This window comes from Triturus cristatus, chromosome 2_2, assembly GCF_964204655.1.
Source record: "Triturus cristatus chromosome 2_2, aTriCri1.1, whole genome shotgun sequence".
Taxonomy (NCBI): domain Eukaryota; kingdom Metazoa; phylum Chordata; class Amphibia; order Caudata; family Salamandridae; genus Triturus; species Triturus cristatus.
In genome coordinates this window covers 435,812,103-435,827,017 of record NC_140582.1, presented here as the reverse complement: position 1 = coordinate 435,827,017, position 14,915 = coordinate 435,812,103, and the positions used below count along the sequence as shown (strand labels likewise).

The 14,915-nt window shown below is 44.6% G+C and overlaps 1 protein-coding gene across 7 annotated transcripts in view; it reads right to left on the bottom strand.

Moving 5' to 3' along the window:
* LOC146862334 (uncharacterized) overlaps nt 1-14,915 on the bottom strand; it is a 216,212-nt gene that overhangs the window by 44,415 nt on the left and 156,882 nt on the right. For 6 of the 7 annotated variants that reach the window (XM_085641538.1, XM_085641542.1, XM_085641541.1 and 3 more), the window contains exon 3: nt 5,892-6,049. In XM_085641538.1, coding sequence (XP_085497664.1) covers nt 5,892-6,049 — 158 coding nt within the window. Of the gene's footprint in view, nt 1-5,891; nt 6,061-14,915 lie in introns of all 7 variants that reach the window. The other variant, XM_085641539.1, reaches the window with a different exon arrangement.

Sequence of the window (14,915 nt, the reverse complement as noted above, 5' to 3'; positions counted from 1 at the left end):
CACAGGTCCTTTCTCACTGACAAAGAACAGGTAGTCTATCAGGTAGGTAAAAAAGGCTGCAACCTGGTGACTAAGGACATTTGGGGGTAAGAGAGAAGCTTCCCTGAAGTATTAGCATGCCTGTAATTGAGGACAGTCTCTGGTCACCAGTCCTCTTGTTCATTTTATATTTGTGGCCAGTGCTTAATTTGTAAAATAATGAGTACCGGTGCCCAAAAGCGCAACTCAGAAGCCCGTCCGGCGCTATTAAATATCAGCGCGCCAAATACTGAGGCTGTTAGCGCTGAATCCACCTCAGGCCTCGTTAATCCACTACTAGACACTCTCTGTCCCTTTATCTCATTCTTGCAGTTTCCTGCTTTCTCCCTCGGTGATGGTTTTTCCGTCTTTCTCTTCTTCCAATGTGTGGTTTTCCCTCGTGTGCGCTCGGGAAATGTCTTTTGAGGAAAAATAAGTTCAGGTCCCCAAAAATAATTGTCGGTGGCCCCCACTGGCAACTACTGATTCAAATTGAGTTATGATTATGGGCCAAATTCATGTGCCTTGTTTATCAACCCTAAATAAGGGTCTTCAATAAGGACATGAGTAACAGAAAATCCCTCATATAATAACTGCACTTCTGCAATACTCCACAAAATAATGCTGAATTGCTCTGAAGGGGACACTTTGGGCTTCATTACAAATTCCCGCCACCCACATCTACTCAAGTCGCACGCCTGAAGTTAACATCACTAAAGTTCTGTTACCTCTGCAGGATAGAAGGTAGAGTTAGCTGGCATTCTACGAGGAAGCATGAGGTTCCACTGATAAATGGGTCATTAAAGTGTAAATCCGTAATTCCAGGTACAATCAACCTGGCAATTCCCCATTCCTCTGATCTGTTTCTCCCAGTATTTTCTGCTGTTTTGAACGGCCGAAAGCTCTGGGTGAAACGTGCCAGGTCTGCAGTGTTTTCACAGACCTCATAATGCCCATGTACCCAGTAACCCACATTACAATGTCCCTCTCAATTAACAGGCCAGTCGAAATGAGGGCCTGAGCAGGAGGACATCATTGAAGCAAACAACCAGCCAAGAAATAATATAAAACGCATTTGGATTCTGTCTATTTCTTTCACTTCGATTTGTATATTCCAATGCAAAACTTTGTAAGTAGGACATCATGATATATTTATTTATCATTTTCCGCTACAGTCTTCTGTTTTTTTTTATGTAACTAACAGATGTTTCTAATGACCAAATCAAGGGTGTTTATTTTGTTCAGCTCAGAAGTTTAACTCAAATGTTTGAAAAGCTGGGTTAGACCTGCTGAGCGGTGTTAACCTACTGAGCTACAGGCCCATTAAAAGGATGGGTCGGCAGAGGAGTCATTCAACTCAGGTCTTGCGCTTTTTGAAGAAAAGCAGGATCTATCGGATTATGATTTTCAACCCATTTCCAAACCCATGTTTGTCCGTCTGTCACCAAAAGTCAGAGATTAGGGAGAAGGCTTTGGCACCAACCTGAGAAGCATCACATCTTTTTGAGATGGTGTGAAAAATTTTACAGACCCAAGACATACCCCATTCATAAATATGTGACCACCTCACTTCAGGTCATTATGGACACTGTCTCCATTGCTGAGCTATTCACTGACAAGTCACTGATTTCAGGTGTGTTATTCTAATAAGTTCAATAGAAGGAAAATAATACCACAACACCCAAAATGTATTAGGTTCTCACACAAAAGTCCAGGACGGGAAACAGTGTTCTTAATGACCTGCAAGGCTGTGGCTAGGCCTAGTCATAACAGACCCTACTTCAAGTTACTTGAAGTCTAGTCTTGAAAGTAACAGCTTAAAGCATCAGGCGGAAAATGGAGACACACTCTAACTTGGGTTAAGGCAACTCTAGTTTATGACCTTGTTGATTTGGAGCCACAGAGTTTGCTCTCAGGGAGTCATGTGATGCTCAGCTGATACCTCATTATTGTGGATAAAGCGCATTGGTAAAGAGATGATTTTGTCCCTGTGTCGTACAGAACCAATTCAAAAACGTTCCAAGAAAAAGTGAGGAACTTTTTATATCACTTGAAGTAACTTTGACAAACCGCATCACTGGGAATCATACTCCAGAGCAACAAAATACTCTCCTAAGTCTAAATACATAGGAAGAGCCGGATCAAAAGCACCTTGTGGAATCAAGAAAAGGTTGTCAAGACATTGTCCAGCATCAACCATTCTGTGCTCCCAAAGGAACAGAGGAAAACAAAATAGAGAATTGCTTGAATAATCTCAGCCACTGATACTCATTCAGGCTGCATTCCACTCCATCAAGTCCATTGCCTATTATGACACCTAAGAGAGGAACCAGCCATATGGAAATCAGCCTTGAGCTTGCACGAATAAAAATAATTCAGCCCTAACTGTCAGCCCTAGTATCTTTCTGAACTGGATCACAAGCAACCCCAGGCCAATTTGAGCCTTGCCAAAAGGTCGCACCTTGGATCATAAGATGGGGCCAGCAGTGATCTCAGAGTGGATACTAAACCAGTTAATCTCCTCTTACTTCCTTGGCATGAGCTCTTCCCCAAGTCATCACTACACCCTCATGGAAGATAAAACCATACTGACCTGAAGGCATTGAACCTTCTCTTGCCACTTTCAGAGATTCATTCACACTAGAGAGAGCATTATTTTGATGTAAATATAAGTCCAACAAAAAGGATGACAGTTGCCCAACCTCTTTGCAGGACAACTAGGTCCCACCCCCGTCCAGCTCAGTCTCGGGGCCTTAACACACTGAAGACTTTTGCTAGCAATTGTATTTCCTTTTCTTTATGCACCATCATACAGCTTGATGAGACCATGAAGTAAATGTTCATATCAGAACCTTAACCTTCAGTTGGGAGCATTATCAATATTGTATTCCAGTATTATTATTAGTTCATTTTTATCCTAAATATTTTCTAGCAATAAGCTTCTTTTATTTTTGATGAAATGTATGTTTTTTCAGTCATTATGTTCTTTGTATCCTAAGTTGATTTCAAATGGTTAATGAGTGGCTTTCACACCCCATTGCCTTTTACAGGGCTAAGCCTTGAGCTTGGCCATGGTGCAAAGAGGCAGCCTATGGTATCTCTGAGAGATCGTGATTCTTCTCTGTCCACAAATAGCTACGTCCGGAAACAGGAGAGGCTCAGGTTTGGCCTATTATGTTTCTTCACTCTGTCCGAAATACACGAATCCTGAGGTTTCTTCACACTACGCCTACATCTTGGCCCTCAATCTAGTTTGACATATTTTAGAGATCAGAGAATGTTTCCACAGGATCCATTACCTTTGCCCCTTCCATATTTATCACTGCATTCCATTCTTAATTTCTGGTGCATAACTTGATTATGGCTGTCCCTCAGGAGATAGTTATGAGGTTAAATATATTTAATATTTTGGCTATGAGGTTGAATATTTTTAAGTTGAGAAGTAAAATAACATCCGAGGTAAATTCCAACTTTGTAATCTATTCTTTTTTTTGATAATCAAATTTATTGATATTTAAAAGAGACCACAGATTTACATTGGCAGCAAAATCAGGCACATTATCTCAATGATAAACAACAGCAAGGATGGTGACGGAGACCTGTGTATCACGCTTCAGAATAGATTTACGTACAAGGTTATTTCGAATCATATGAATGCACACACCACTCAGGACAATAGATTGAACCATTTACCCCAAATCTTTCCAAATAGTTCAGGGCAGCCCCGGGCTTCGAAGAGGGGTTCCTCCTGGGCCCCGCACCAATCCAGTGCCCGTCTCCACCTCCGTACAGTGGGGGGCCTGACCTGCGACCAGAGTGTTGCAATGTCACATTTCGCTACCGTCACTGCAGTTCCAAGAAAGTGTTCATCGGCCCGAGAACCGTCCAGGCCATCAAACACACCTAAAATCAGACATAGTGGGTCATGGGGAACCACCCACCCCAGGGTCTGTGTAAGTTCCAGCTCCACACCCGCCCAAAATGACGCAATGGTGAGACATTGCCAGAACATATGATAAAAGTCTGCAGGGGCGTGATTGCATCATGTACAAGTTAGGGAGGGCCGCAGTCGGGCTCTATACAAACGCGCAGGGGCTAAACTTGCCATGTGTAAGTAGTACAGTTGAATTAGATGCGGTTTGGAGGAGGTCGTCAAGGTCTTGGGAGCCATGAGAGAGTCACGCCAGTCTGCATCCTCCAAGGCGCCCAGCCAACCGTCCGAGCGAGCGTGCAATGAGTCCAGGGTCGCGGGCCGTTGTTCACTAGGGAGCGGTAGATCCACGACACCCCTCCTTTACCTAGGTTCCCCATCATCAGTTGGGCCTCGAGGGGACTGAATTCGGGGAGGGAGGTGGGAGATGTAATGTGTGCAGTGAGGGCATGCCGAAGCTGCAGGTATTTGTAAAACTGGGAAGAATGGAGGGAGTAGCGCTGCTGCAACTCTGCAAAGGCCCTGATGTGGTCCCCAACCCAGACATCCCCAAGAAGCGAAATCCAAATTCGGTCCCATTGACGAAAGTCCCGGAGAGTTGAAGTCTCACGCAGCCAAGTACCATGCCACAGGAGTGTGTGTTGGGTAAGCTTCCCATCCCATTTCGTGTGGCGCAGGGCAGTGCGCCAAGCCAATAGGACTGTCCTAGTGATGGGGGGAAGGATTTGTGGTATGGGGGCCCCGCACAAGTAGGCTTGGAGCTATGGGAAATCCATAGACCGGAGCTCAACCTGGTACGCCAGGTCAGACCAGCTGCCGCCGAACCAGTCATGAACCACTATGAGTCTCGTGGCCAGGTAGTACAGGTGAAGATTGGTCACACCCATGCCACCATCATAAGGGGGTATCCGGCAGTTAGCCAGTGAGCCAGGGACATACGCGGCCTCCTGCCTTTCCATAAAAATCCGGTGAGGAGACCATCAATTTCGCGGAACCAGCTCCCTGGGAGGTGAAAGGTTATATTTTGGAGAATATATTAACAGCGGGGGGAACCATCATTTTAAAAAGCGCACTCCTGCCAAGGAGATTTAGAGGAAGGGATTGCCATCGCTTGAGGTCCGCCTTGGCCTTGGTAACCAGGGGCATGAGGTTAAGGGCCCATTCAAGTCATGGGAGCAAGATGACCTAGACTCCCAGGTATTTGAAAGGACTGCCTACGTAGGGGAATGGTTGTTTGCCAATCAAAACAGGCACGTGATGGGTGGAGTGGAACCAGAGTGGATTTCGCCGGGTTGAGCCGTAGGCCAGAGACTCTCTCAAAGGCGGAGAGGGCGTCCAAGCATCGCGGGCCGGAGTCCTCGGGATCCTCTAGGAATAGGAGGACGTCGTCGGCATAAAGGGCGATCTTGTCGACCAGGTAGGGGTCCCAGGCCCATCCCCGGATGCGGGGATCTTGGAGTATGAGAGAGGCCAGGGGCTCCATTGCTAGCGCAAATAAAAGCGGCGAGAGTGGGCAGCCTTGGCGGGTGCCCCTTTGGATGGGGAATGGCTTCGAAAGCACGCCGTTAATTAGGACCCGTGCTTTAGGGCTAGAATATAGAACTCGGATGAAACGCCTGAATGGGAGGCCAAATCCCATCACCTCGAGCACGTCTTCCAGATAGCTCCAGTCAACTGTATCAAATGCTTTTTCAAAGTCAATGAAAAGCAAGGCCAAGTACGGGGTGAGCTGATGGCGATGTGTCAGGGCAAGGTGTAGACGGCGTATGCAATGGCGGGTGTAATCTATTCTTACAACGATTTTATTTTACAACCGCCTAAAAGTGTCAAACCTTGAAGTTTCATCAACACTATGGTTTCCTCACCAACACTCATCAGAAACCAAATAAAATGAGCTAAATATTGTTTCGAAAGATGGCGGCATCAGAAATTCAGAGGTTACCTTTGTCAACCAGATGTCGTAAGCATGCTGTTCGAACACGGTCTTGGTTTCCATGTTGGCTTCCATCTGCAGTTGAAGCTTTCTGGACGTGGCGGCCAGTTCACATTTAAGGGACTGCTCTCTCTCTGTGGCTTCCTTGATTTCCTGCACCAACTTCTCTGGAAAAGAACTACTGTTATATGACCAACAGTTTGGTAAAAGTGTGCTAGAGAACAATTATAGACATTACAAATCACTCTGTTGGTTTCAACCAAAGTACCAGTTTTCAGGATGATCTCTGCAATTTATCTTTCTTTAAAAGTAAAATAATTCGATGCCGTCTAAAATACAAAAAATGAAATTTGGGAAACACGTATTGCTGCTCAGAATTTTCATCCTATTCACATGCTTTCCAAAGGAGGATCCTTGAAAACAACTAATTTTAAAGTCAACAATGGCAAACAACAGAGACAAACTTAGAAAAGGATACTATGAATGCCAAATATATTCCGTTTATGCATTTCTTACATGCATCTGTTTTTAATTTTACTGTAGAACCAATGAAGCTTATGTGTGTGTGTGTGTGATTGCGTGTGTGTGTGTGTGTGTGTGTGTGTGGGTGTGTGTGCGTGTGCGCGCACGTGTATGTGTGCGTTTTTGTGTAATATATTCACGGTGTGATGTTTAGTTTAAAGCCACAGGGTATGTTTAGACGCGGCCGGAAAAGTAAACTACCAGCTAACCACAACATGTATTTACAGGAGTAGCTTCAGGGTGTGCTGTGTCAACAGATGTAGAATCCAGCCGCACGTCTGTGATACCAGTCCACAGTAAGGAAACAAGAGCTGACTGTAAATATGACTTTGAACAAACAAGGCGTTCACCTCCACTTGAACTTTCACATAGCATGAGTCAAACTTGGAAACCACTCCACTCAGCGCAACTTTCAAACGATTCAAGAAGAGCAGCCTTTGCCAGGGAGGATGCATGCCAGAACACTGAGGTGAAAAATATTGACCAGCAACAGCATCGACTTCACCATATTGACTACCACTGTTTCACCATGGTAAGTATGTGCAAGTAAGTGTAGATTTACTGTTCTTAACTCCACACTTTACCTACCGTGACAATTTAGTGATGATATACATATTGCCAAGGTAGGTAGACGTGGAATTAAGAATAGTAAATCTACACTTACCTATTTACACTTACCTTAATGATATAGCGGTATTCGATATTGTGGATTCATTAATGCGGCAGATTGATAATTAAAACCTCAATATTCTTGGCAACAGCATTGGGGGGCTGGCGGGGAGGGGGTCATCCCCTCCCTCAGTATCGCTAAGAAACATCAGTGGGAGGTGACACTCAATTATGTAAACAGATGATGCAACACAGGATTACAAAAGTGCAGAACTGTCCTGAATAAATATCTGCCTTTCCTGCAAGCAAGTGGTCAGGGAGACCTCTAAAGTGTATGCTCTAACTTGAGATGTAGCACCTGTAAAGTCTTCATTCCAGTTTATCACTATCTTTGCAGTGTGGTTTTCACTTCCTCAACATACATGTTCATTTGCATATAGTTACTTGAACTACTAGTAAACAACATTGTTTTTATGTTAATGGACAATCCGTGGCAATACATCGTGCATCATGATCAATCTTGCATGACCGTGGTTTCACTTGGTTAGCCCATGCAGTTGACCAGGGCTGTAGAACAATTTGTTTTTAGAATACTGTTAGGGTAAATTGCTGTAGGGATGGCCTCATCCGGAAGTTCTCCAAAAGTTGATAAAGAGCAGTTAAGTTTATCACCAACTTTCCTTAAATGGCAATGTAGCCCAGTTCAAATGCACTTGTACTGGACGACACGCCGATTGATACGGCATGCTACCGTTTGCAGCTGTGCAGGTGGCAATGGTCAAGGATTGGAAATCTGAATGAAATCCTTAAGGGTCTTAGTGACAAAGCCCCAATATCTATCTGTGAGAAATGAAGCTGTGGACAGGCTACAGGACAGATGTCAATAAATTTGTAGTTTCTCTCCAGTCCCTGGAAAAGATTACATTTCATTGAATGGCATCTCAAAATAAGCCTCTGCCTTCAGAGTTGTCATACTATCTCTTGTTTGTTAGTCCATTCAGAGGTCCTACACCTTTGTGTACACTTTGTTTACACTTTGTTTACACTCTTGACGGTTAAGGAAAAAGATGACGGTAAAAAGGGAGTGATATTAAATCCGGATAGTTCCACTCAAAGGAGGTCCTTTCCCACTTTGTTCCAAATCCCAGCTTCAGCTTCAGCATAGTCTATCACTATCATTTTTCTCCAATTGGACCGCCCCAGCAAGTTAAATGTTTGTGGAGCTGTTTTACCCTGCAGAGCCCCTCTCTCCCACTTCAGACTAAAAAGTGGTCATTTTTGGTTCACTGAATGCTCCTTTCACAATCTGGTTTCAGGGCAATTAGTTAATCCTCCTTCCTTGGCTTAACCAGGCTCCTCATCATACCTATATAGTTTATGGCCTCTCGCTTAGATACGTTCATGAGTAGGCACACTTAACATTAACACAGAATTAACATTCTATGTGTCTCTACAGCAATTTGCTTAAACTCAGGGTGGTGTAACTGTTTATGTGTGTTTTGTAGGGCACTTCCCTCTTTTTTCAGGGTTTGGAATGAGACACAATGTCCTTATCACCAAACTGGGTTGCAGGTAGTGGATGTTGTGAAATGATGGTATATAACAAATGGCCAGATGTACAAAGCTTTTTTCGTTTGCGACCTGAAATTTTTTTTTTAAATGTACAAAGCCCTATTTGCGAATCAGTAAGCTATTACTGCATCGCAAATTGGGTTTGCGAGTATCAATTAGGAAGGGGCGTGCCAAGGGTGTCCGTTCCGAATAGCAAGTCGCACTGGTATGTAGGAATGTTTTGCGATCGGGAAATGTCACAAAACATTTGCAATTACCACCAACTTCAAGTTCTACCCCGCTCCTTTTGTGAATGTGGACACCAACATTTTTTTGGAGCAGACAGTGGCTACACTTAAAAAATGAAAAGAAAACTTTTAATTTTTAAATGCATCCTGTTTTCCTTAGAAAACGGGCTGCTTTTTAAAAAAAACTGCTTTATTTAAGAAGCAGTCAAAGAAATGGTGGTCTGCTGACCCCAGCAGGCCATCATCACTGTGAGTGCTAGCCATTCCCAATGGGGCGCAAATTGCGACCTGCCTTGTGAATATTAGTGAGGCAGGTCCCTTGCGACCCATTGGGGATCACAAACAGTGTAAAACGCACTGTTGTACATAGCTGTTTGCGATTTCCTAATAGAGAATCACAAAGATTTGCTATTCGGAAATTGCAAAGAGAAGTTAATGTACATCTGGCCCAAAGTTTGCAATTTTTGCAATTGCATCTATTCAGAGCCAATGGAACATTCCCCAAAGATCCCTCGATCACGAGTTTGGAAATGTCACCTCTCCTTCAAGAATAGGGGGTACTTCTCACCCAGTAAGGCCCATTGCAACTAGTGGCCTCCGTAGCCTCTTCAACTTAGCTAGTTTCCTTGTTGAATCAGGCACACTCGTATGGCTTCACACATTTGAGTTCACAAGGGTTTACTGTCTGGAATCTAAACATACAAGGTTATTTTCAGCCTCATCCTGGGGGATCCACTTGGATTTCAAAATTAGGGTGCATCGCCGGATCCTGAGAGATCCAAGCAGCTCCAAATGCAGAGGGTTTTCTCTCTCTCCTTGTGTTCCATGAAGGGTAACACCAGTGGGACCAAGCAATGCTCAGCAAAAGCATAAGCAGACACTGGCTGACCAAGATATTCGGGGACCATTTTTACTGTTGACCTGAGAGGTCACTTGATCCATTCTGTGCTTACAGAACACCCTCACCGAACTAGCAATGTGCTAAACTAAATAGTAATCCAGCAAAATAAATTTCAGATGTGTTCTTCACAGAATCTTGTCAGCTCGCTGTACAGTAAGTCTCCATGTTTCCTTCTCTCAACACCCAAAAGAATAGTCACAAAATGTCACCTAAGTCTAAAAATCCAGAAATGAAGAGTGGCCCTCAGCCCTGTCGTTTCAAAGAAAAAGAAAGGCATAAATAGAATAAAAATCATGGCAACCGGTTACATGTTTTACTGAGGAGCAGTCCTGACAAAAGGGCAATGAGTGGCAACTACCAAAGATCTTCAGAGATGGATTGAGCTACATCTACTGTAACAATAAGTAAGTAATGCTTATTTACTCCAAATAATCTGCGTACTATAGAACTCCCCTCCAGTTCTTTATTTACCGCCAAATCAGGGTCCCTGGCTTTGTCTCTGGGTATGCACATTTTCATTGAGGTATTCCAGCACTTTCCTTTTAGGATTCCAAGAAAAGGGTCTAATAAAGTCATAACCGAGGAGCAGTATTGGTTTCAGTGCAGCTTATAAATAAAGCAGCATTATACCTTGCAACGAGTGATGGCGATCTCTCACCTTCAACCAATAAATTCTGAAGGCAAGGTCCCAGTTGAAGTGATCCCTGATTCCAGCCGGAATACCCACACCGCAATCCAGCAAGTGAGAGATGTAACCACAGAATGGGCAGGAGCCACGTGGATCTCAGCACTTATCAGTCCTTTTCTGGTGCTTCCCCCCCCCCCCCCCCCGAGTCCTCGCTCAGAGCAGATGGAAAATGTAAAGGCGAGAGCTAGTGGGGGTCAATGGGCAGAAGCAGAGGAATCAGGGCAGGGCAGAGTAGGATCATTCCAGAGACAGCACTGTCTACTCCTCATGATGCTGCCACAGAAGGGCATGTGCTGGTAGTGATTCTGCCCACAGAGTCTACCTATGTCCCTGAAGTGGTTTCACAAGATGTGGACCTTGTATCTCCGGGCATGGAATTACCGGGATTAATATATGCAGTCTCTATCACTCCTCTATCATTTCAGTACCAAAAACGCTGGCCAACTTACAAAGACCTGCAGCAGTAGTCCCCTTTGGTCTACTGCTTCTGGTCAGTCATAATGAGGGCATTAATGGTCAGGTCGGCTATTTGTGCTGCTATTTTCCACACTGTCATTTACCTTTAGATTTGTTATGTACCCAAAGACACTCTGAACCTCATTGCACAAAAAATGCCACCTACCACGTCAGGTAGTCTTTCTTTTTCTCCAAAACAGTAAAACTGAGTTGTACATGATTAGAGAATATAAACCTCCTCCACTTAGTTAGGTGACAAAAGTTTCCTAACTTTCTGTTTTTGCATCTGGTAATTTGCGTCCACCTATGTAGGTATAAGGTAGAAATAGGTTCAGAGGTCAGAATGTGGTTGTGTGGTCTCCCTCAGGGAGAAAGTGTCCTAATGGTTATTTTGTATGATGGGAGTCCCCGAATCCACCCTAAAACCTATTGGGTTTCAATGAAAACCAATGTGTTGAAAAGCTGCTCAGGATTACACCAGCAACATGCTGGGCCAATTCTAGGTAGTGTTCACTTTTCTACAACTGATGCTGTACTCCCGAAAGAGTTTCACAGCACTGGAGGTTACATGTGTGGGACTCATATACTTGCGTCGTGTCCCCATGCAAATGAGCTTTGACTGCCATGCGGACTGGAGACAAGGGAGGGTGGTGTTTGTATCCACCAAGAGAGTTATCTCTCACTTTCTACACTGCAAACACTGCTCACCTTTAGGGCAGTAGGGTATGGTCACGATCCACGTAGAACCTAGTACCCATTCTGTTTCATTGCTGAGTCTCGGCCTGAGTCTCGGCCATCTGTGTTCATGAGTGTATCTTCTTTTCATCACCACAGCTGTGACTTTTATAGACCGCTTATCCTTCAGCAAACCCTATTGTTAATAGGCCTGGGCAGAATTCACGGAGTTCTGCTACGCGGTACTCCACAAAGTGACAAAAAACTCTGCCATGCTACACGAAGTTCCGCAAATGGCGGAATGAGGTAAATCATGCTGCTCGCACTGATTTTTAGCACTGGGCGTTTTTCCGGCATTGTAAAATCAGCCCAAATGGCACCATGCACAGCGCAAGAGGGAACAGCTTCTTTCTGCTTCCCGAGTAGATGTTGTACTTGAGCGGCAGATTCCTCAATGCAAGAGTTAGGTTTTTAAACGCAAGTGGTAGCGACTTGCCGCGACCACCCGGGTTGAAAAATCTCACCGGGAGGTGGTCTAGCGGTGGATGTTCACGATCGCCAACTTAACGCTGGTAAGCCTCAAGAGAGGAAAAATTCTGCTCTGCGCCACCCTGTGGAGTTTTTCAGAACTCTGTGCTGTACAAGGAGCACGGAGCTGGAAAACCTCTGCAAACTCAATGAACAGAGTGGAGTTTATCTCCCAGGCCTAACTGTTAACATACTATATGGAATTTCTCATTGTTCAGTTTGCCTATTATTACTTTATTTGTGCACTGATGTCCACAGTACAGTACAAGATCTCCTATGCATTACTGGCTGTGAGACATGTTCTAGCATTCTTTTGTGCCTAAGGTTCTGCAAGATCCCATGCACTAGACCTGGCTTCCATAGTTGGTCTCCCATATTGTTCATGAACATTACACTTAGACAAGAGCCACCTGTATGAACCAACAATCAGCACCTGGTGCATGAGCATTGGTGAACAGTGAGGGATCCTCTGGTGCATGAGTATTGGTGAGCAGTGAGGGATCCAATGAATACTCTATATAAAAGAGTCTTTATATACAGGGGTGAAAGACACTTTAAAGGGGAGTCAAAAGTAGATCTGCTGCAGCTGGTTTGGATCTACAATGCAAAATCTAAGCACCGTTTTTCCCCCAAACTTTATGGCATCCTAGAACAGGCAAAGCAAGGAAAGGGATGAGAAGAAGGGTGGAAAATGTTATAGCATAAAGGCTCTGCCTCCATAACCCACCTTAGCTCTGTGCTGTTCTCTAAACTCTTCTCTAATTCCGCCATGCCCTGAGCATCAGTCGGTATGTCTGCTATGCTCATAAAGTTTCAATGTTAATTAGCACCCTCCACCAATAACACCACATCATCATAATGGCATTGATAGTACTTTAGGGAAGGAGAACAGACTGGTGATATGTACCAACCACTTGTGGCAAAATCATGGGGGACTGGAAGCAGCAATAAATAGCAAAGGTACTGAAGTGACTAGGTTCCTTCTCTGAAAAGGGAGAAGCCATGACAAGATGGAAAAGGCACTGAACACACCAGCAAACAGAAAGAATAGCATAGAGACATAAAAGGATAGTGGCAACATCGACAGGACGTCTACCAAAGATCTCACCAAGGGAGTTTGTGGATGTAGCATAGATGTTGTACAGAGAAGTAAGCAGGGATGAGCGGTTGAAGGAGGAAAAAAGGAAGTTGACATAGATCTGAAAAGTGGCAACACACAATAAAAAAAAATCCTTTTTCATTTTTGCAATAGGCAGTTTAAAAAAAAATTCAAATGTGGACAGCTTGGCTCTGTTACAATGAAGAATTTTGGAACATTATGCGTTAAGATCAGGAAACGGTATGAGGAGAATTTGATACAGATCATTACTGCAGTATATTTCTCCCATCAGGCCAATCACTGCTGCCCTGATGACCAGTGGATTGTCAGTAGGATGTATGATGGAACCACGCAAACCGCATCTTTACCACACATGCAATTAAAAATTTCAGTGTAAACTTTATGATTAGTAAAGGCATATGCGTGGTAAAGATCGCACCCTAGTCCCCCTGCCCTTAGCCCTCAAACCTGACCACCAGCCCTGCATACCACCCCGCCCCCAGCCCAACTAACCTGACCCACACCCTGAGCCCTAAAACCAGGTCCCCAGCCATAAAAACTACCCCGACCCCAGCCCCACGCCTTGAACCCTGAAATCAGCCCCAGCCCTAAAAACTACCTTGACCCTAGTTCCCTGCCCTGAGCTCTAAAACCGGCACCAGTCCCTAAAACCCAGCCCTACTTACCAAGCCGCATCCCGATTCTTCCTGTTCCTCCACGCAATCTCCCCGCCCATCCGCACTGAAACTAGAGCACTGACTGCCTTTACCATCCATATGTATGGTTGAGGCATATGCGTTGTAAGGCAAGCGTGGTAACGCTTCCTGGGTAACGGAACATGTGGTTCCGCCCATGTTGTAAATGCTGTTTCCCTTTTCAGTATCCTATTCCTCTTCCCAGGTTTACCACCACAGGGTGAGACACATTCAATATGAAGCAGCCATTTCAGAAAAGGCATGCTGCATTTCAACAAAGAAATGTGTGCTAAATATTCATGCACGTTAGCATTATTATTATTATTTATTATTCAGAAACTTATAAAGCGCACAGCTACCCCCCAGCGGGGGTGTCACGGCGCTAAGACAGGTGGCAGATGCAAGTACCAGTAGGGGGCTAAGGGCTGGAAAACAGCCAGGTCTTCAGAACACGTCGGAAAATGGTTTCAGATTCAGCCATCCGCATGGACAGTGGCAGGCTATTCCATGTTTTGGCAGTAATCACTGCGAAAGCTCTGCAACCCATTCTGGAACAGCGGAAATAGGGAGTCATCAAGAGGCGAAGAGGATTCGATCTAAGTGAACAGTTGAACTGAGAGTGCTTATGACGAGCTCTAAGGCAGGCTGGACCCCGGCCCTGAATTGCTCTAAAAGCCAAAACAAGAGACTTGAACTGGATACGTTTGATCACTGGAAGCCAGTGGAGCTTCTTCAAGTGGGGTGAGATCGAATGGCGATAAGGGATGTTACAAATCAGCCTTGCAGCCGCATTTTGAACGATCTGCAAGCGTTTGATCAGGTAGGCTAGTGCCCCTGCATGCAGACTATTTGCATAGTCTAGATGTGAGGTGATCAGGGCATGAATAATGGTCCGGCGAGAATCCAGAGGGAGAAAGGGAATGATTTTACAGAGCATGTGCAATTTACCAAAACAGGCAGAAGAGACCTAGTTTATTTGGGATTTGCAGGATAACTTATTGTCCAACCGGAACCCAAGATTCCTAGTCGAGTCCACAGGTTTCGGAGGGGGATTCAACTCA